We start from the raw sequence: 20872 nt of genomic DNA on the forward strand, positions 1-20872 counted from the left end.
GGCTGGAGCCTATCCCAGCTGTCATTGGGCGAGAGGTGGGATACACCCTGGACAAGTCTCCAGTCTACCACAGGGCTTAGAATCACCAATGAACCTAACGAGCATGTCTTTGGACGGTGGGAGGAAGCTGGAGTACCCGGAGTGTGCAAACTCCACACACACAGAAAGGCCCCAATTCGCCTAGATTCAGCCGGGAACCTTCTTGCTGTGAGCAAGCACGCCCCACTTCTCCAGGATGGCACATCAATACATGCCTAAGGTTTGTTGTGCCTCCCAGCAAAGTCTCAAGAGCACAGAGGAGGTTCCAGGAGACAGGCAGTTACTCAAGGAGAGCTGGACAGGACCGTAGAAGGTCCTCAACCCTTCAGCAGGACCAGTATCTGTTCCTTTGTGCAAGGAGCGACAGGGTAAGCACTGCCAGAGCCCTGCAAAATGACCTAAAGCAGGCCACTGGTGTTAATGTCTCCGACCAAACGATCAGAAACAGACTTCACGAGAGTGGCCTGAGAGGCCGACATCCTACAGTGGGCCCTGTCCTCACTGCCTGACACCGTGGAGCTCGATGAGTCCACCACTGGTGCCCTGAGCTCGATGAGTCCACCACTGGTGTCCTGAGCTGTTCACAGATAAGAGCAGGTTCACCCTGAGCACATATGAACGTTGTGAAAGGGTCTGGAGGAGCTGTGGAGAACGTTATGCTGCCAGTAACAACGTTCAGCACAACCGATTTGGAATTGGGTCAGTGATAGAGCGATGCACAGACCTCTACAGGGTAGACAACCATGTCACCATGACTGCCATTCGGTATCAGGATGAAATCCTTGGACCTACTGTCAGAACCTACTCTGGTGCAGTGGGTCCTGGGTTCTTCCTGGTGCACGGCAATGCCCAGGCCTCATGAGGCGAGAGTATGCAGGAAGTTCCTGGAGGATGAAGGAATTGATACCACTGACTGGCCCCCACGCTGTTTTGGTCCATCCGACGCCACCAGGTTGCACTTGAGACTGTCCAGGAGGTACTATTTTGACTTATTGCAATGAATTTTCAGCAAAACAAACCAGCCTGCAGCTTCATTTTATCACTTTGACTTTCAAGGTGTTTGAATTCAGCCCTCTGTAGGTTGATAATTTCCACTTCTATCAAATGATGTGGCATCCTTTCGTATCCGACACATTACCCATTCCATACCTCATAAATATCCAGCATGATTTTCCTCCTCCGTTGAGATCTGATGTGTTTTATTTGAAGTGTTCCTTGAATTTTTACAATTTCTACATAACAAATTCTCAATGAATGAGTTCCTTTGGCCAAAACTTGACGCCGCCTCTCGTATTTTAAACACGAAAGCAGCCCCGCACTAACATCTACATATCAGAGTTACGTTCTGGAAGAGTGCCTTTAATTGTAAAGGGATTAACTGATGCCATCGGTTGCTCCTTCTCCTCAGTACACAGATGTTGATGAAGCTTATCTATCCTTCAGTAAGCATAATCAGTTTACACAAAAGGAGCAGAGGAGAGGAAAGCTTCATTTGAATAACATCAGACAAGACGTGCAGCAAAAATTAAAAGGCTTTCTTATCAGGAAATATTTGCCGTGCACAACAAATGTAAACAACACATCCCTTTTCTGTTTTGCAAACCGCTCAGGATGCACAACACGCGCACCTCTGCTTATCACAGCTGTACATATTGGCACATGATGCAACAAGTCCGTAAGGGTCGCTGCAGGAATTCCCACCACACAACCGTTAATTGCAAACGTCCATGGGCGGATGCGTTACATGTTTCTTTATTCCAGATGAATTAAAACTGAAAGCTGAGGAGGTGACGCACGTCAGAAAAAAAGATGCTGCAGCATTTCACTTCAAATCCATTCACGCTCAAATCTGTCGGCGGAGAGTTTCTTCGTCAGGGAACGCTTTTCCATCCCGCTGCCATGTTCATCAAAGACCTGCAACACATAATCAGCGATCAATATTTTATGCTAATGCACCCTGGGGCTGCGGCTAATTATCATTTTATTAATCTACGATTAGCATGCTGATTATTCTTTGATTAACAATCCATAAAATGTCAGAGAAAGGTGAAAGATGTTGGAAAGGAGAGACTTGCTGCACCGTGATTTTACGATTTTGGCACTAAACCTACTTAAACATGCGCATATGCATTTATGTTAAGTTTTGAATCAATAAAAAAAAGCAGGAAAAAGAGGGGCTTAAAGGGAAACGACATTAAAGCATAAAAAAATAATGACAGTAGAACATATTTCCTATAAAAGCTGCCACAGATGATTGTTTGCACGGCAGTTACGTCCTGTTAAAGGCTCCTAAACACTGTTAAGTATGCATGAGGAGAACACAGCACAGCCTGAAAGAAAGATCCTGGACAGGATATCCCATCAAAAGAGGTTATTTTACAGGTGGAGGAAAAAAAAACACACGCATGGGGAGGCATTTAATAAGTAATCTCAAGCGATTTACAGCTGTAAATGGAACTGCTATAAATGTGTATAGATTTAATTCAATAGGATTCAAACTGGGTCACACAGCTATTAAAAGTGCAAAGTTAGTTGAGAGCAGTCTGACGGTAGTTTGCCTTCGCTCGGCGACTACTGAAGCTGATGTTTTGCACTGCAGGCGGCTGCAGCAGCAGCAGCAGCAGCAGCAGCAGCAGGGGCGGAAGAGAGCGCGGCGCCCTTTTTTCAATTAAATGTACACAATACAGCGAATCCGGCTAACACTGGGGACTCTTGACACGCTCAGTCTCAGGAGATGAGTTATTTTTAGTGCACATTATGAGGCTTATACCAGCCACTACAGTATAAATGACTAATCCCATCAGTCAGGATTTCGCACGTCAGCACAAATACATTATAAATAATTTAAATAATGAGAGAGGATGAGGATTTTAGAAGATGTATAGCTTCTGATCAGAGAGAGGTTGCAGATTAACCCCGATTGATCACGGAGTCGGCATCCTGCATCTTTAGTTCTGAAGTTGACCAGCGGAGAAGCGAGTATTGATCATCATCAGCCTGTTTTACTTTGTACTACACTAATTATACGAAATTATCGGCACCCTCTCAAGTTACGCGAGGTTTGGCGGAAGTTTGCCGACTAGCATTTTAGCGGCGAAATCACAAAGTGCAGATCTGACGCAGGAGTAGAAACGGGTCAAACAGGGTTATTTCTTTTTAAATTTACAGATTTTAGTTTGTTTTATGTTTGTGTTTCCTCGTTTTAGGTCTCTCAGTGGTCGGACAAGCACAGAAAATTCGCCCTCCTCCTGCCTCCTACATCTTCCCTCTTTTCCGCGTTGCAGTGATTTCTGTAATGGTAACTGTCACATTTATTAGCTACAACTCCAACGTAAGCCACTCAGTTCCAGTCGCCGCTGTTTGAAGTACACAACGAAACCCCAACACAGGCTGATCAGCCGACAACTAGCGTTTTAGCATTAGTACAAATGCTTTTACATCAAGCGTAGCCACCTACACCTCCCGCTGCAGGAGTATAAACCTCCCTTTTAAAATAGGAGGTTGAGGTGGACGAAAGGATCAAACACAGGCCTTTGACAGGACTTTCAGCAGTCAGTTGCAGTTTGGTTAGATTAAAAAAAAAATATATATATATATTGGGATTAAATCAGACCGTTTCACATCGTTAACCACCTGTTAAAAAGCCTTTTTTTTGGCAGACGGCCCTGGAGGCTTAGATTTGGTTTTAGCACCTGAAACTTTTTGATTCACTACGGCTGCTTTCACCTGTGTTGCTGCCAAGTGCAACATGCATTCAATTTAACACGATTGTATTTATTTTATTTTTATCACATGGCCTGCACATCACCTGTAAAGCATCAAACAGCTGACAACGTTAACAACTAGCTGGTGGACAAAGTGGATTAAAATTAAGACAATATTTCCCTCAGAAGTTATAAAGACTAATAACCGGTTTAGGCTTCTGCATCAATTTGACGCCGTAGCTACGGCAACAGCCCAGACCCTACGGAGACCCTGACGCTGAAGCCTGACATGCACCTCCCCAGAAAGCAGACCGCGTGAGCTGTGATTGGTCCGCTTGGTAGTAGCGTGTTTCCGCTTTAGTATTTCCGGCTGCTTCTCCATCTGCGCAATTTTCAAATCGATTGTTTTGAATCAATAAAGATGGAACACATGGAGGAGAGGTGAACTGAGGAGGTTCGGAGATACAAACTTTTGTATGACTTGTCTTTGGCAAAATTTCGCCGAAAGTTTCAGTCGCCATTGTTGAAAGTGAAGCAGGAAGTAGAAACAATAATTAACCCGACTGGCAAAAAAGACACACCGCCGACTAGCCTTTGGGTAGCGTTTTTACAGAGCGAGACAGACTGAATGACCGGAGTAGGCTACGTACGTAGGTTACGGTAACGGGAATAGCACTAGCGTATCATAACAAAATATCAGTGGAATGAACAAGTTTCACGGCAGATAATGCGTTATTTAGAGGCTGCGTTTCGGTGCCCCATTCACTCCCATTATATGGATATACGCGGCGCTCTGCTTGATCTGAATATCATCAATGACTCCAAATGACACCAAAGTTATATGGGTGACTAAACGATCTTATTTTATGCCAGAAATAAGGTCCAGGTTGTAAAAAAAATGGTAATTCTCCTTTAAATGAGCCTTAACACTCTTCTTATGTATGTAGTGTATATTTACATTTGTTCAATTTGAAAATCTCATATATTTTATGCTTATACTATTGTATTTTTTTTATTTCCTTATTATTTTTTTATTTTTATTTATTTATTTATACCTATTTTTCTTTTACTAGTGGTTTTCAAGAGTTTTTATGTGCATCTGAGCTACTGTGATCAAGCAGTTTCCCTTGTGGTCTATCTAAGTGTAATATCACTCTGAGGTGTTTGTCTTTACAGCTGGTTCTGCTGCAGAAACTTGCTAAGAATCGATTAAAGTCTCGACTGCATTAAATTAAAACATAAATAGACTTGTAAAGGGATTTCAACAGCTGTGAAACGACCGGTTGGCGTCCTAAGATCAAAAACATTCCCCAGCTCCTGCTTCTCAACAATGTGTTGCTTTCCTGGTTTATATCACAGTCAATTGAATACATGAGGGTTTTTGTATTTGCCAGTTTGACCCCCTTTGAGGACATCTCTGTGAGGTTTTTCTGCACATTTTGATATTTCACACAATGATCAATAAAGCAACACAGACCACCTGTCAATATGAATTTCTTGCTTCCTAATTTTAAGCTCTTCTTGTGCAAAGTGTACATAAAGTAAACAGCAGCTCTGAATCACCTCTCGCTGTTCAAACACACTCGGCTTTGTGCCTCTCCTCCCTGCGTGAATGCCTCCAGCAGTAAACAGACGTGGACAGCTGCAGGCAGCCTCCAGACTCAGCACTCTGAATGATAAAGAGCTGCTGCTGCTTCTGCTGCAGGGATCACCTGTCTTCTCGCCGGAGACGCCAGATTAGACATTTTCAAATACTCCAGTCCTCGGTGTGCATCGAGGCCGGTTATGCCCGTTAGTGACGGCCGTGATTAGTGCGAGACGGAAACGGTGGTGACACGCACACGCCAACTTAAGAGAGCGATTTACAAAAGCTGGGCTGTCGTGTTTCTCCATAAACTACATCCAGGTAGACAGATTATATTTGTTTCACAACTATAGAGCAGCTTTTAAACTGTTTTTTTTACAACCGGGACCTTATTTCTAGCATAAAATACGATCGTTTACTCACCCATATAACTTTGGTGTCATTTGGAGTCGCTAGTGCTATTCCCTGTTGAGGCCGGTGTTACCTGTCGGGTGCCCCAATCACTCCCACTATATGGATATACGCAGCGCTCCACTGGATCTAAATACCGTCCGCATGACTTCAAATGACACCAAAGTTATATGGGTGAGTAAACGATCGCCAGTAATAAGGTCCACGTCGTGAAAAACAGTAATTCCCCTTTAAATTCCCAGCTAACAGGGCACCTTTTGCTTTCCTGTTGACAAATGATCTGTTTTCCATCAATTAACTACACCTGCCTTTAATATTGGATACATCGCCGTGTTAAATGAGCCTCATCCACATTCAAGCTTTAAAGGTACACTTGAGTAAAACCTACGCTGACCTTAAAAAGTAATTAGGCACTTAATCGGTTTCATGCATGTTATTACTTAGTCCGAGCATGCAAATCAAGCAAATCTGCTGTATTAAAAAGGTCACGTCCGTCAAACACCATCTATTTTTCCCCGGCAGATGTTTAATGCCAAGAAAGAAAGCTTAATTTCTAATTACACTATGAAAAATTGCACGGCGTGGCTCTGAATATCAAAACCCTCAAAACTGGGCTGAAAAAGACTGACATTGATCAAGCAAAGCCCATTTCAAACAGCCTTTGCATAAAAAAAGGGCTACTTTGAAAAATGAAATTAAATATGCAAATAGGGTGGAGGCCTAAACAATACGCGGCGGAGATAACGCAAGACTTCCGTTACCAAACATGATAGGAATTCTCATTACCGAAGGGTTCAGTGCAAGTTTCTAGAGGGTTCTGTGCTCATCCAAGTTTGCTTTCAGTTCTTGCAAAATAACTTTCTTCTTTCTATACTTTTAACACAGAAGAAATGGATTGGAAAATAAGTCTTTTTTTTTTATCAGCTGGATTTACTTTGCACAGGCAACGCTTTCAGTGGGCGTAGTCTATCGCCCTTCTAAACGCAAAGCCTATTGGACTCATCAGTGCATGTAAACAAGCGCACGCACGCATGCCTGCGCAGGCAACCGAAGTGTTTTAACATTTTAATTAAAATCCAGCTCCTCTGTCTTGTTAGATCTTCAGGAATAGGGATCCAAAGAGGAAATAGATCGGCGACAACACAAACACACACGGGGGCCTCATTTATCAGGCTCGGCAGGAAGCACAGAGATGACTAATTAGGGTAGGAGATGTGGCAGAGACAGGGAAAAAATAAATAAATAAATAAATAAAAAATCAGTATGTCGGGCAGTGCGAAAGCAAGCTCACCCACGCAGACATGCATAGCAACATGACTTTGTCATAAAAATCAGAGTCAAAATATAATGACTGCTCACAGATGAAGCAAACAGAGCTGATTATTTTGTAGCATGTCGAGGTTTGGCGTGTATGAGAAGTTGGTTTTTCTAGTCGGTTTGTTAAATGTAAGGGGAAAAGGGGGAAATGTAAAGACCGGAGCAACTTTGACAAGAGACATCTTGTTATGGCCAAAGTGAGTTGGAGCATCTCCAAAACAGCAGCAGGCTTGTGGGATGCTCCCAGTCAGCAGTGATTACCTACTGAGCCTTCAACGTAGTGGAAGAACAAGCCTTCGAGGCAGCTCCAAGTCTGAGCTTACGGGACTTAAAGGAACTGCTGCTAACGTCTTGGCTCAGATGTGTATAAAACTTGGCAGTGAAATAAACAGGCACTGGGGTTTTTAAACTCATCAGGGTGTAATAAATACATAGTTGTGTCCAGTGTAGATGAGATTATCAAGAGGAAAAGACAAGATGCAGTTCCTTGAGTGGCCACTTGAGGCTGTCTCCAAAAGTGAGTCCGTTTCCATTGACTTCCATGTTAAAATGACAAAAGTTTACGTGTTTACAGCACAGTGCACAAACTGTTTTCAGTTTCTATAATTATATCAAGGCTTAAAGTTCTGCATAAGCTCCACTCATCCTCCACTTATTTACCGTTTTTGAATAAGGCACAAGTTAGCTGGAGTTTGGGTTAGCAAAGATGGAACCAAGCTTCAAAACCTTAAAGGGGAACTACTGTTTTTTACAACCTTTTTTACAACCTGGACCTTATTTCTGGCATAAAAGTTGCCTGTAATTTGCTACTGCTAGTTTTTTGCAACATGGCTGAATATTTTTCAGATTCTGAGTGTGCTCAGATCAGAAGACTTCATCCTGGGCCTGTAGGTCAATCTACAGACTCCAGATGATAATAACAGGTAACTCCGGACTCAACGGGGAATAGCATTAGCGTATCATAACAAAATATTGGTGAAACGAACGAGTTTTGCAGCAGATAATGCGTTATTTAGAGGCTGATTTTCGGTGCCCCAGTCACTCCCACTATATGGATATACGCAGATCTAAATATCTCCCGAACGACTACAAATGACACCAAAGTTATATGGGTGAGTAAACGATTGTATTTTATGCCAGAAATAAGGTCCAGGTTGTAAAAAAACAGTTGTTCCCCTTTAAGGGATCAACCTATGGTTACCCTCTCATGTACAATGGTTTTGGTTGCCAATTCAAAGAGGTCAAAGAGGTTTTTAGTGTCACCTTTGACCGTATTAAGCAGGTGCAGTAGATAGTGAGATAAGAGGAGGTTTCTCCAAGACCACAGAGCTACATGAAGACATAGGACAATGCAAGAAAGTGAGCATAAAGTGCACATGTCCAAGCTTTTGCAGACAGTACAAAACAGTGCAAATGGTGCAGTGCAAAGACAAACAATACAGTACAGACAGTACAACACACTTGGGTGACAATGCACTTATAAAAAAGACAGAGGGCAGCGCCGAGTAATAAACAGACTAACAGAGTATGAGTTAGGGGGATTATAAAAGGCAGAATAATGTGTGCAAAGGACTGAACATAGGTTATGATATGACTGTGTGATTTAAAGACACACTCGTGCGCTTGTTTCAGCCACATTTTATGTTGCGTCCCGTGGTTTTGCAGTTATATATAGTATACATTCAAAAATAAAATACCAAATTGGTATAAACAGAACTGTATTATTATTGATATGAATGTTTTCATAGGTTTAAAAGTTATCCTATGACTGACAAATGCTGAAAAGTAAATGTCTGTAGCAGCCTTAATCCAGTACGTCCCTGATAGACGCAGACATATGGCCGTTTAAATAAACATATAGTCTCTTGACAAACTGAATCTGTCTTCAGTGTCCATGTCGGTGGATGACTTATGTTCCTTCATGTGTTCTCAGTGCGATCATTACCGAGGACACCTGCGCACCACATCCTTAATCACGTCCCTGCCAAACTAAACAATGATGCACAGTCTCTATGAATTTAATTAAACCGCAAATAGTCTGCCTCTCTTCAGATAGTAAGCCCCGGCAATTCCCAGACTCCTCGCTGTATCTATTACCTTGAGAGTGGTGTTATGTCGTATTTGTGCTCCTGACCCACTAACAAGCATGCTGCCCGCTAACGTTTCAATGTGTGGACAGCTCAGCTGGCGAGCCGTTTTCCAGGAACAGCATTTGCATGTGCCCCTGTCTAATGGTGCCTGTGGACAAAAGCTCGAGGATAACAGGGAGGGGGGGAAATAAAATAAATGAAAGTCACGCCAGTGCTGAGATGGGAGGATGGGATAGCGCAGGATGGCAGAGCCGACGAACAAAAAGCTCCCTCAGTTTCCATCAGTGTAACTTTTGGCCGCTTGGCGATCGCCCTGCTGAATGCCAAACAGAGAGCGGTCAGCTGAGGGGAGGGCTGACGAAAAAAAAAAAAAGAAGAAGAAGAAGCTCTGATGGCAAGCAGAGCAAGTGACCAGGCTGTGTGTCCGATGTCTGTATTCGTTGACGCACTGGACAGTTGGGAGTGGGAACGAGGCTGTGGTCCCTGTGGGAAGGGCACCAATAAAAAAGATGGAGGGGTGGGGGGGAGAAAAAACTCCAGGCTGGTGTAATAAATCATGTCAGTGATGCATTAACACATTCATGAGGCAGCGAGATGAAAGGAAATGGTGTAAGACTTGGCTATGACGTCCAGCAGTGCGAGGATGAGGCTAGAGCAGCGTGAAGCGCAGCCAGAGTTCCTCCAACAGCTTCCAAAGCTCGGAAGGAAGATTTGTCAGGGCCGCGAACTTCGCATTCGCTAAATCATGTAATGTTAAAGTCACACAATCTCCCAGTCGAAGAAGTCTTATTTCACCGAAGTAGAGCGGCTCAGCGTGGCGAAAGAACGGGTCTGGCTGGCAGGTGAGAGTGCAGGAAAGGCTCCTTGAATTATTAAGCACATCGCTGACGTTTGTGTGAGCGCCCTGAAGATTTATGAGATGCATCGGCCGACCGCCTCACAAGAATGGGACGCTCAGGGGAGGAAAGATGATTTTCAATACATTTCTTTTTTTGACAGTGTGCCTTTTGATGGCTTTGATAAGCAGCAAAGGCACCACTCAGACCAGAGTAAGAGAAGCAGGACACGCACATCTCCTGTTTCCAAAATGTTAATTAAGATAATCACAGAAGCACTGCCCGCAAAATGTAAATGTCACGCAATTAAATGCAGTGTATTTGACCTAAATTAGCATTAATGAGGTAATAAATCAAATTACATGGAGGAGAAAACTATCTGAGTGAATGCATTAGACATAATGGCTTTTATTTATTTATATGTGATGCTGCAGCTCTACAAAAACAAACATTTAACCCTGATATTAAAATGACCCAATGTTAATTTTGTCTTCCTCCGCAAATTAATCGACTGTGATTCCCCGTCGCTCCAGTGTCAGCATCAAACCCCGCGAGCTTTCAAGAGTAAACCCATTCTATTTTCAAGATCAGGACAAAAGTATTTATGAGCACAGCAGCCGCAGTCGTCGAATCTTTCAATAGAAATTTCAGCTTTTTTCCTTCTTTTGATTGCCTATCCCATTAAAATGCATTTTGTCACTTACTTTGATGCTGCTTGACTCAAAATCCCCCGAAGGGAATCAAACTGTCAGAAGACTAAAAGTACAGAAAAAGAAATCTGACCGCCCGAGAGCATCACAGGAATGATTTGCATGCACGTTTCATCTTTCGAGGGAGCTTCAGACTGAAATTTCAAAACATTCGGCGCTCTGATCATTTTATTTTTTCGTATTAAATGTTCCTAAGGGTTATTTTTTTTAGAAAGGCAGTGAATAAGGTTCAGAAACTGGCTCAGGAGTCATTTTAATTTTTAAAAGAAACAACTATGCTGCCACCTACTGGACACAACTATCAAGACTAAGAGAAAAATGTCTTCAAATGTCCCACCTCAGAATGAGCTCAGCACTGCTGAGGCTCAGGAGAAGTTGATGCTCCCTGCAGAGGTGTAGTATCCTGTGCAATCTGTCGAATATCTCTGGGACAGCAGGACCGTATTCAGCTCAAACTCTCCAAAAGAATAGGCACCAAATTTCTGCAACAGAAATAAATCCGGTAGGTCATTTGTCTTCAATGCACCCTCCAAACAACAATGTAAAAGTCTGCACAGTGCTAAAGAAGTCGACCTTACTTGTGATACAGCACAAAGAAAAGAAGCTGCGGTTACCGTAGCGCCATGGCAACGGGCCACAGAGCATCTGCTCGGCACCTTTTTGTCATTTTCAAGAGACGAGCCGACAACCGACAACAATATTGTTATTCCAACAAAGGCCTCCTCTGCCGCAGGAGAGGAGATGAAGGTGAATTTCAGAGCTGTTTCATCTCAAGTGTCACTTTGGTCTGGAGTGGCATTTCAGATGTCGCTCAAAACAAAACCTAAAAGAACCACTTGAATACCTCCCTGCCTCTGACAAATGTTTATTTTTCATTCGGCTCTTCCCACTTTGAATTTAGACGTGTCCTCGTATCGTAGTTTCTGATTGAAGGCTTTAAATTTAATGTGTGAATAATTATTATTATGATTTCTCTGTGTTATTGAAAAGCATCACGAACTAAGGAGTTTGTAATTGGTCTCAGTTGTAACCAGAACTATAGAACTACTATGGTAACAACTCTGCAGCTTGTATTATATATAGCAAAGTACACTGATCAGGCATAACATTATGACCACCTTCCTAATATTGTGTAGGTCTCCCTTGTGCCTCCAGAACAGTCGTGAGTCATCAGAGAATGGACATGGGCCTTCTGAGGGTGTCCTGTGGTGTCTGGGAACAGGATGTTGTTAGTGGGGGGGCCTTTGAGGGGAGGGTCCTCTGTGGATCATCCCACAGATACTTGATCAGTTTGGGATCTAGTGAATTCAGAGGCAAAGTCAACACCTTGTGCTGTTCTTCATGTTTTTTTGAGTTGTTCCTAAAGCTTTTTTGTGTGTGTGTGTCTGTGTCAGGCTGCATCCTGCCATCAAGGAGTGCCACTGCTATGGGGTGGGGGGGTCTTGTCTGGTCTAGGTGGGTGCTACATGTCTAAGTAACATCCACACGAATGAATGCCAGGTCAGGTCCAAACGTTTCCCAGCAGAACATTGGATTGTTCATTATTATATTGTAATAGAAAAGGGCAAACGAAATTATTAATGAGTTAAGTTTGCACTTTTTTGCTATTTGCACTTCTAGTTAGATGCCGAACTGCATTTTGTTGTGCATGTACCTGTGCTATATTCAACGACAATAAAGTTTAATCTAATCTATTCCATTTACAAGCACTTAACATATAATATAATGCGAAAAAACAAACGCAATAGAACACTTAGCGAGCCACAGTAATAAAAAAAATAGATAAAAAAAAGTAGTGTTGCTTCAGTTCCAGGGTCCAGGTATTGTACATGCTGACCTACTGGAACACTTTAACAGAACTGGAGCAAATTCTCAAGGGTCCATTATAGTTACACATTTACAGAACAGGTTCATTATCAACCGGGAACGAATCAAAGTGTTTTCCTTCCCACTAGTTGAGACAGCCTGGAGATAAAGCCATAAATAAACATGTTTGGGATTTTAAATCCGACTGCCGTGACCTAAGGAGATCAGGAGGTTTAACATTTATTTCTCGGCTAATCTGGGAAACGTTATCAAAACACCGATTGAAAGCAGGTGACGGCTCCATAACTGGCCTGATTATGCTCTGTGCGTGCTTATGTACCGTTTTACCCTTTATTTAAAGACCTGTTCATTGCTAAGCTGTCATCTGACTCAGAATGCAAATGTGGGAATGTCAGCCACAGCAGGAAAGTGGAGCATATGGAGTATGTAGAGTGTTGCGCCGGTTGTATGGTGCAATACTGCTGCAGGTGCCTGAATAGTGCAATTAGGATCCTCTATATATTTTCTACATTTTAGGTTGCACTTATAAAGATTCAGTGCATCTTAAAAGAGGTCATTATGGTCCTAAACTATTTAAAAATCACGTTTAATCTCACGTGTGTCTACGACGGTGAGTCACGCGTTCAGCTGGAGTAAATTTCCTCTAACCTTTAATATGCTTCTGGCGTCAAAAGCCTCCCTTTCGCCCGTCTGTCTTCCTGCTCCGCCCGTGTCTTCACCTGGAAAATCACCAACGAGAGTGTAAAAAAGACAAGTCAGACAATGTAACACGTAAAGGAAAAACACAGATAAGTTATCTCAGAGATCGAATCATCAACATGTTTACGAGCTACAGCTGTGGTGCGACAGTACGGCGAGAATCTAGGTCGGACAGTTGGTCAATTCGTTTAAGGAACGGGGAACTAAGTAGGAGAGAATATACAGAATTATAAAAAGGGCTTGTCCACATGGTGGTAAACACATGTGAGCTGCGGTACGTCCCCCCCCCCCGACCTCGCTTGTGCTGTGCTGTTGGTCAGCCCGGTACAAATTTGAGAACCGCTGCTGGACTTGATCCACGTCCAAAATGAATGAAGCCTTTGTCAGCGTACTTGGAAAACACATTCGCTTTGGCGCACGTAAACATAGCCGCGGCCAAACACAGAAATACCTCACTGATTCCTCTCAGCACAAATTTGTTGTTGTAATTGTTCGAGACTCGGGCTTTGTCGTCACCGCAGCTCCGGTCCGAGCCAGAAAGATAATGAGGGGACATTGGCAAATAGGTTGACGCTAGCAGCAGCAGCAGCAGCAGCAGCAGCAGCAACCAGTATGATCCCAGCAGGTCAATAACTTCCTTGATTTCGTGCCAGAATGTAATGTCTTTACCTGTGGAGTCCTTTCTGAACAGTGTGTTCATCACAGTGCCGTGCAGCTTCACTCTGTCCCACTCTCTCACCATAAGCCCCGCAGAGACAAAATGTTCCACCAGCCGGTCCGCAATCACCTGCAACCTAAAGTGTGGAAATAATTCAGAAACGGAGATTTCGGGCACGATTCTCGAAGCAGCGAGGGGGTCCGCTTTCGAAACCGCATTTGCTCGGTGATGTACATACTTGTCGGAGCGGTCTTTCACGTCGACTTTGGCGTACAACACGTCCACCGCGGCCGGGTCATCGTTCATGTACTCTATACCCGTCACCTCCAGGGGCAGAGGTTTTCCTTCGGTGATGTCCCTGGAGAAAGACGACACAAAGCAGATGCAACACGAAAAGTATGTTGTGTTTTTATATCGAAAGACGTTACGAGATTAAGCAACATGACGTACTGCAGCCATAACAATATGACCACTGACGAATGAAGTGGATAACACTGATGACCTCTTTATCGTGACACGCAAATTTGTGACATGATCCTCATTTTTCGTTGTATATATCTGCTCTTATCTTTTATTTTTCAGTTTTTTCATTTGATGTGATTTATTTTTTAAGCTTATTTAAGTTCTGTGTTTTTGTACAATAGAGCAACAGTTACCAGAGTCAAATTCCTTGTATGTGCACACATACTTGGACAATAAAGCTGATTCTGATTCGGGTATTAGGCAGTAAGTGAGCAACATTAGAAGTTATAATTGGGACAGATGGCAGATTAGAAGGATATGAGCAACAGGAATGAAATAAATTGCGATGGCTGAATGACTCAGGCCATTTCCAAAACTACAGCTCTGCTGGGGTGTTCCCAGTCAGTACTTGGTCAGCGAGCGGCCAGTACTTATAAAAAGTGGTACAAGGAAAGGAAAAGCGATGAATCACGGGCGCACTGACGCATGTGAGGAGCGAAGTCTGGCCCGTATGGTCCAATCTGACAGCTTACTGGAAAAAAATTAAAGTCGATCCTGATAAAAAGTTGTCAGAACACACTGTGCCTGTACCGCTTGTTACATTAAGGTGTCCTTCTTGACCCCCGTCCCCTGTTGAAAGCACCTACAACTGGCGTGTGAGCAACAGAACTGGACCGCAGAGCAACGGAGGAATGTTTCTCGTTATCTTTCATATGACATGGACAGCCGGGGAGCTGGAGCACCACTGACATGGAACTTTACAAGGAATCAAGACGTTAGCCCCGGATCCTTTTAAGCAGGATAAGGTTCAAGCACCTGTCAGCATTGACAAGGAAATAAATACAACTGATTTTAAGCATTTCAAAAGAGAAAGAATGTAAAAACAGTGCCTAATGTTTATTGTAATAAAACAGTTCACCTGTGTGGCTCATTGATTAACTGGTTATAATACAAAACTAATAGGTTATAGATCAGTTTGTTGTTTTTCATGGGCTTTGCCAACAATAAGAAAAGCACAAATCTCATGTGTATCGTTGGACGCACTGAGTATCGTTTTGTTTTGTTCTTTCACTACCGTTGACAATCACGTTTGGCCCCTACCTGATGAAGTTCTGACACTCTTGGAGGTGTTCACACGCTTGTCTCACTTCCGTGTCGTTCAGTAGAGCCATGGTGCCGACGGTCAGGTGAAGCTTTGCGGGATTCTGAAAGATGCTTCCTTCTACTCCGTGATCCTACACACGAGACAAGGACGAATTGTGAGCACGCAATTTATTTATGGGACAATACAAGACAGGGTCACCCACAAACCCCTCACTGTACCTGCGAACACTGCTCCAGCACCTCATCTTTGAATTTCAGGAATCCTTCTTGGATTTTCGAATCATTCAGGGGGAACGACAGGAAGTGCGTGAAGGGCTGCTTCTTCCGGAAACTGTCAACAAGGACTTCGACTCGAGTGACTGCGGATGAAACCGCGGCTTTGCTTGAACCTGTGATAACTGTCACAAACACAAAGGGAGAAAAAGGAAGAACGTGAAGAGACAACCTTTTGCTCTCTCGTCAGGTTCGTTGCGGTGACATTTGCTCTCAACTCTCACCAATCTGTCCTTCCACCCCTTGTTTTGGGATGCTGATGTTTGTCTTAGTGTCAGTCTCCAGACGCTTACGTGTTTCTCCTTTTTTGCCGATGATATATCTGCAGGACAGACAAAAAAGAAAACACACTCATACTTTAATTGTGCTGCTCAGAAACTGAACCAAATTTAAAACATTTAACTCACTTGTAAAGAACACTTGGCACGTCAATTGCACAGCGGTATCCTTTCTCAGTTTGTTCAATGAACTGTGTGTCACAGGTTTCCTCTTCTGCAAACTCTTCACTCTCTAGAAACATACAAATATATTTTATTTAGTTTCAGTTTAATAGCTAACCATAGCTACACCCTGACAACTGTGTCAGTGGCTCTATACAAATGTGTATCCCAGCTGTTATCAGTGACAGCTCTTGACTTACCCATGTAAGAGAATTCTTCTTCCTCCTCATAATGTTCTTCTTTAATTATATTCCTACGGTATATTCTCCCATTTATATTTATGAGAGGTGGCCGTAAAACATCCATACTGTGAGCTAGCAAACGTTAGCTAAACCTACAGAAAACTAGCGGTATAAATTCATAAATAGATAACACTTTAGCAAATTAACACCTCAAAGAAACGTCTGGTTTTAGGTGTTAAAACTTATTCAGCTAGCTTGTGGCAAAAAAACCCTACTGCTTAGTTAACGTCGGTTTCGTCGCTTTACGGCAGCTACGTTTACGATACGTGTTAGTTGATCTACAAATGAAATGGAACGCCCGCTCTGCTAAAGCTGATCCGGGGTAACCATCCACATAGTTGTAAGATCTGTGCTACAAGCTTCACTACGGTGTTGTGTCAGAATCAGTGTCCCGCACCACGGAGGCAGTAAGGCAAGCCACGAAGCCCAAAATTGTCGCAAGACAAATGCAATTCTGTGGTTGTGGATTATGAAAATGACATATATATTAGCAACATCCGCTTTGTTGCGGTTCTTAGACTTGCCGTTTACACAATCAGCCACTGACATAATCAAATTAATGAGCAAATAAGAGAAAACATTTCGAAAGCGCGTTGCATTCCCAACAGGGAAACAGATTCTGACAGAACACCTAACGTAAACGGATGTTTTATGTCGTAAACCAACGGTTGGTCGTCTAAACAAACGAAAGCGTGAATTGAGTGGATTTTTAAAAGACACTGTAGATTCACTTGGGTTTTGGCGGTGAGTTGTTCTTTTAGAAACATTTTGTCACGTTATGTGTAGCTACATTAATAGTGGTTGGCGGTTTTTTTTACATCGTTGTCGGCAGTTAGCTTTCTTGCTAGCCACCCAGTAGTAGTAACCGTTGGTAGCTTGCTCGCAGACTGTAACGTAAAAACAGGGAAATCAAAATAGCGTAGCCTTTGTTGGCTCTTTTGGCTAACTTTAACCACCTATATGCCTATTAAAACGTAAACCACCACTCGTGTACATGTGCTTTTCAAAAATACACGCGGATAAGCAGGTTGTTGTGTTTATTTTTTCTTTCTTTGTGTGTTTGTTTAAAAGTTTCCCGAGGCCATGGCAGCTTCTTCTTCGTCCTCTTCTGCGGGAGGCGTGAGTGGCAGCTCTGTAACTGGATCGGGATTCAGCGCCTCGGAGCTCATCCCCCCGAGGAAGGTCCTGTACACATATCCGAAGGGAGCGGGGGAAATGATGGAAGGTAAGATAAGAGAGAAAAAGAAAACACAGCTAAAGATATCTGTCTTTAGCTAAAGTACACTCCCAACCAGTCACGGTACATGGGCATCACACAATGGGAATGATGATCAGTAAGCAGTGATCCATCTGCACACCAGAATCAGATTTTGACTTGGGTGTTTGGTGCAGCAATAAGAAACAATGGAAAATATACAATCCCTTGCCAGCTCATTGGGTAATCTAGTGAAAACTCATGCTAAGTCTGATATATAACAGTCCTGCACTAGATCTAAACTAAACAACTTGATTCAGATGTGTTTTCATTTGGGAGAGTGTAGTTTGCAGTGCTGCTGAGGATCCCAGCCGTCATTGGGCGAGAGGTAGGAGACCCTGGACAGGTCACAGAGAGACGCTCACATCCCCACCTACGTCCAATTTAAGAATTCACCATAACGCGAATGTCTTTGGACGGTGGGAGGAGGTCGGAGAACCCGCGCACACACACAGAGAGAACACGCAAACTCCGCACAGACAGGCCCCAGTCTGCCGGTGGATGTACCAACACACGTTTCTATTATTATCAGTGGGCTAGGCGTTTGTTTTTACCTTCAGTACAATAGCGTTAAGTTCCTTAAGCCCTCCTGCCAGAGGGGACTGACTCAAAAAAGTTTGTGTACAGAGTCAGAGGGATCAGCTGCTGTCTTTCCTGAGGATGTTTACCGGTTCTCGAGAGAGAGAGATGGCAGATTGCAGCCAGTCACCTTCTCGGCAGAGTGAACGACGAGCTGCGGTCTGAATTAAAAGCCCGTCGGGCGTGTTTCCTAACTCGCTCAAGCCAAGAAAAGTGGCAGCCGGATGCGATCTGTATTAATGTTTTCATCGCATCAAAGCACGACACCACTTCTGTCTGCCCCCTTGTATTTGATTAGGATATGACTTTGAGAAGCACACGTGAGTGTTTATTTATTTATTTTTTTTCTTACAGGAAGTTAGCACTGTGTACTGAACAGTTGTGTGTGTGCTCTGAAAAGACACAGCACATTTATTTTAAGGTTTCGGCTTGCGGTTTAGAAAGACAGATGTTTCGTTTTTTGTTTTTTTTTTTCATCAGGGTGCAGGAGACGTGCTTTTAAAAACGATAACCGAGTGAGCAATCTGGATTGTGCAAGTGTCTTCTTCCCCCCTCACCACGTAACATGCAAATAATTAAGTTAAACATGTTCTGCCAGTTGTTTGCCAACAGCCTCTATGATTTGTTTATTGCTCTTTACTTGTTTTTTTTCCATTGCCCGTCTAGTTGTGAACACAGTAATTAATGTGGTTATTTTGGTGTGGTTGTAAAAACATGTGCTCGACTTCCTAACAACGTGATAGGAGTTGGATGGTGTTCTAAAGCTGTTCCCCTTTTTCTTGTCTTGCATATGTGGCATTATTATTCACACTATTTACTGGTGTTGCCCTAATTTAACCTTTTATTTTAGCCCTTTTTCAAGACTTACCGTTTAACTTTAGTCTTTATTTCTGTGTTGTTTTTTTTTCTTAGACGGCTCTGACAGGTTTTTATGCGAGTCTGTGTTCAGCTACCAAGTTGCCTCGACGCTGAAGCAGGTCAAACACGGTAAGTCCGCCGCCGCACGTGCACAAATATGCTTGTTCGGTTCGATCTCGGTGCACCGATGACTTAACCGTGCGAACCTTTCAGATCAACAGGTGTCTCGGATGGAGAAACTCGCGAGCTTGGTGGAGGAGCTGGAAGCAGACGAGTGGCGGTACAAGCCGATCGAGCAGCTGCTGGGATTCACGCCTTCTTGAGTGAAGAGATGCCTTCGTTGAACAAATCAGCCGAATGGAGCGACGGCAGAAGGTTTATATCAAGTCCATCGCGGATATTCCTTCTTCAGAGGTTTATTCTATATCGCAAAACTGAATGTCACATGTATTATTTAATCACTTTTACTATTGTATGTTGTCTGTTTTTTTAAATAACTGTTTAGAATATTAAATAAACTCTTGTCAACAAAACTCACCCTATATTGGTTTAATGATTCTGCCAGTCCACCCTGCCAAAACACCGATCAACCACAACAATAAAACCACCAAAATGTGATGCCACAGCTCTGCGTGTCGGCTTGGGTCACACGCGCCGGCCTTCGCTCACCACGTGCATCACGTGAGCCTCGGCCGCCCATACATGACCCTGCTGCTTTTCCTTCCTTGGACCACTTTTGATATGTTCAACGCACCGATCAGGCATAACATTATGACCACCGACAGGAGAAGTGAATAACGTTGACCATCTTGTGACAATTCAGTGTTCTGCTGAGAAACTTTTGGACCTGGCATTCATTGGTGTGGATGTTGCTTAGACATGTAGCACCCACCTAGACCAGACCAGACCAGGCACCCCCACCCCATAGCAATGACACTCCTTGATGGTTTGCAGCAGCCATCCCCATCAGGAGACGCACACACAAACGCTTTAGGTACAACTAAAAAAAAAAACATGAAGAACAGGACAAGGTGTTGACCTGGCTTTCAAATTCACTAGATCCCAAACTGATCAAGTATCTGTGGGATGATCCACAGAGGCCCCTCCCCTCAAAGGCCCCCCACTAACAATATTCTGTTGCCAGACACCACAGGACACCCTCAGAAGGCCCATGTCCATTCTCTGATGAGTCAAGACTGCTTTGGAGACACGAGGGAGACCTGCACAATATTAGGAAGGTGGTCATAATGTTACGGCTAATCAAATAACTTTGGTGATAAAGCCCTTGAAGTGCAGCATTGTGTTTCCACACGGGTGCACACTAAGTAAAGCTTAAAACCCTGCACCGTGCTCCGTCTCTCCTCTCCCTGTTGGCCTTCGCTGCTGCACCCGGGAGCAAAACAAAGAGAGCCTGTAAATAAAGTCCAGCTAGGACATTCTTCGCCTCAGTCGCTGTTTGTTTTTGCTCCACGGCACAAGTTTGTCCTAATCCACTTTCTCTGAATATGGGCAACTGAATGTGGTGCTGTTATTTCTCCCACTCCACACTGTTTACACGTTTTTGCTGTTATTACGTGAATGAGGGGCCGAGGGGATTGCTTCACCTTTTTTTTTTTTTTTCTTCTTCTCCTTCTTCTGCGTCGACCACGAGGATATACGTGGATGTGCCGGTGTTTTGCTCGCCGAGTGGTTGTTTTCAAACAAACCCCCGAGCGGTGGGAACATACAGAATGTACTGTTCTGACTGTGAATGTCTGAGGACGGCCCTGAACACCGCAGGACA

General features: G+C 43.5%; 2 protein-coding genes across 4 annotated transcripts; one reads left to right on the forward strand and one right to left on the reverse strand.

Moving 5' to 3' along the window:
* Positions 1–1184: 1184 nt before the first annotated feature.
* ascc1 (activating signal cointegrator 1 complex subunit 1) lies at positions 1185–16930 on the reverse strand. 3 transcript variants are annotated; one of them, XM_084568173.1, is made up of 10 exons: positions 16356–16930; positions 16123–16225; positions 15940–16037; positions 15662–15840; positions 15440–15573; positions 14115–14234; positions 13888–14012; positions 13168–13238; positions 11030–11174; positions 1185–1953 (listed from the first exon to the last, which is right to left on the reverse strand). In XM_084568173.1, the coding sequence occupies exons 1-9, from the start codon at positions 16459–16461 to the stop codon at positions 11058–11060; spliced, it is 1053 nt and encodes a 350-aa protein (XP_084424299.1). In that variant the 5' UTR covers positions 16462–16930; the 3' UTR covers positions 1185–1953; positions 11030–11057. The 3 variants fall into 3 exon arrangements, with proteins under 3 accessions (XP_084424299.1, XP_084424300.1, XP_084424301.1); XM_084568174.1 differs by lacking the exons at positions 1185–1953; positions 11030–11174 and adding an exon at positions 11200–11904; XM_084568175.1 differs by lacking the exons at positions 1185–1953; positions 11030–11174 and adding an exon at positions 11878–11990.
* A 109-nt stretch (positions 16931–17039) lies between these two features.
* On the forward strand, positions 17040–19621 carry anapc16 (anaphase promoting complex subunit 16). Its single transcript, XM_084568242.1, has 4 exons — positions 17040–17141; positions 17469–17622; positions 19144–19218; positions 19303–19621. Exons 2-4 carry the CDS (start codon positions 17481–17483, stop codon positions 19410–19412), a joined length of 327 nt encoding a protein of 108 aa, XP_084424368.1. The 5' UTR covers positions 17040–17141; positions 17469–17480; the 3' UTR covers positions 19413–19621.
* Positions 19622–20872: the final 1251 nt, after the last annotated feature.

The sequence above is a fragment of the Chelon labrosus genome (assembly GCF_963514085.1).
Source record: "Chelon labrosus genome assembly, chromosome: 19".
Classification (NCBI taxonomy): domain Eukaryota; kingdom Metazoa; phylum Chordata; class Actinopteri; order Mugiliformes; family Mugilidae; genus Chelon; species Chelon labrosus.

Coding starts and splice junctions, on each gene's coding strand:
- ascc1 (XM_084568173.1), bottom strand. CDS start 16,461: ATGGATGTTTTACGGCCACCTCTCATAAATATAAATGGGAGAATATAC. Junction 16,226..16,355: donor AGAAGAATTCTCTTACATGG/GTAAGTCAAGAG, acceptor GTATGTTTCTAG/AGAGTGAAGAGTTTGCAGAA. Junction 15,574..15,661: donor TGCTGGAGCAGTGTTCGCAG/GTACAGTGAGGG, acceptor TCTCGTGTGTAG/GATCACGGAGTAGAAGGAAG.
- anapc16 (XM_084568242.1), top strand. CDS start 17,481: ATGGCAGCTTCTTCTTCGTCCTCTTCTGCGGGAGGCGTGAGTGGCAGC. Junction 17,623..19,143: donor AGCGGGGGAAATGATGGAAG/GTAAGATAAGAG, acceptor TTTTTTTCTTAG/ACGGCTCTGACAGGTTTTTA. Junction 19,219..19,302: donor GCTGAAGCAGGTCAAACACG/GTAAGTCCGCCG, acceptor CGAACCTTTCAG/ATCAACAGGTGTCTCGGATG.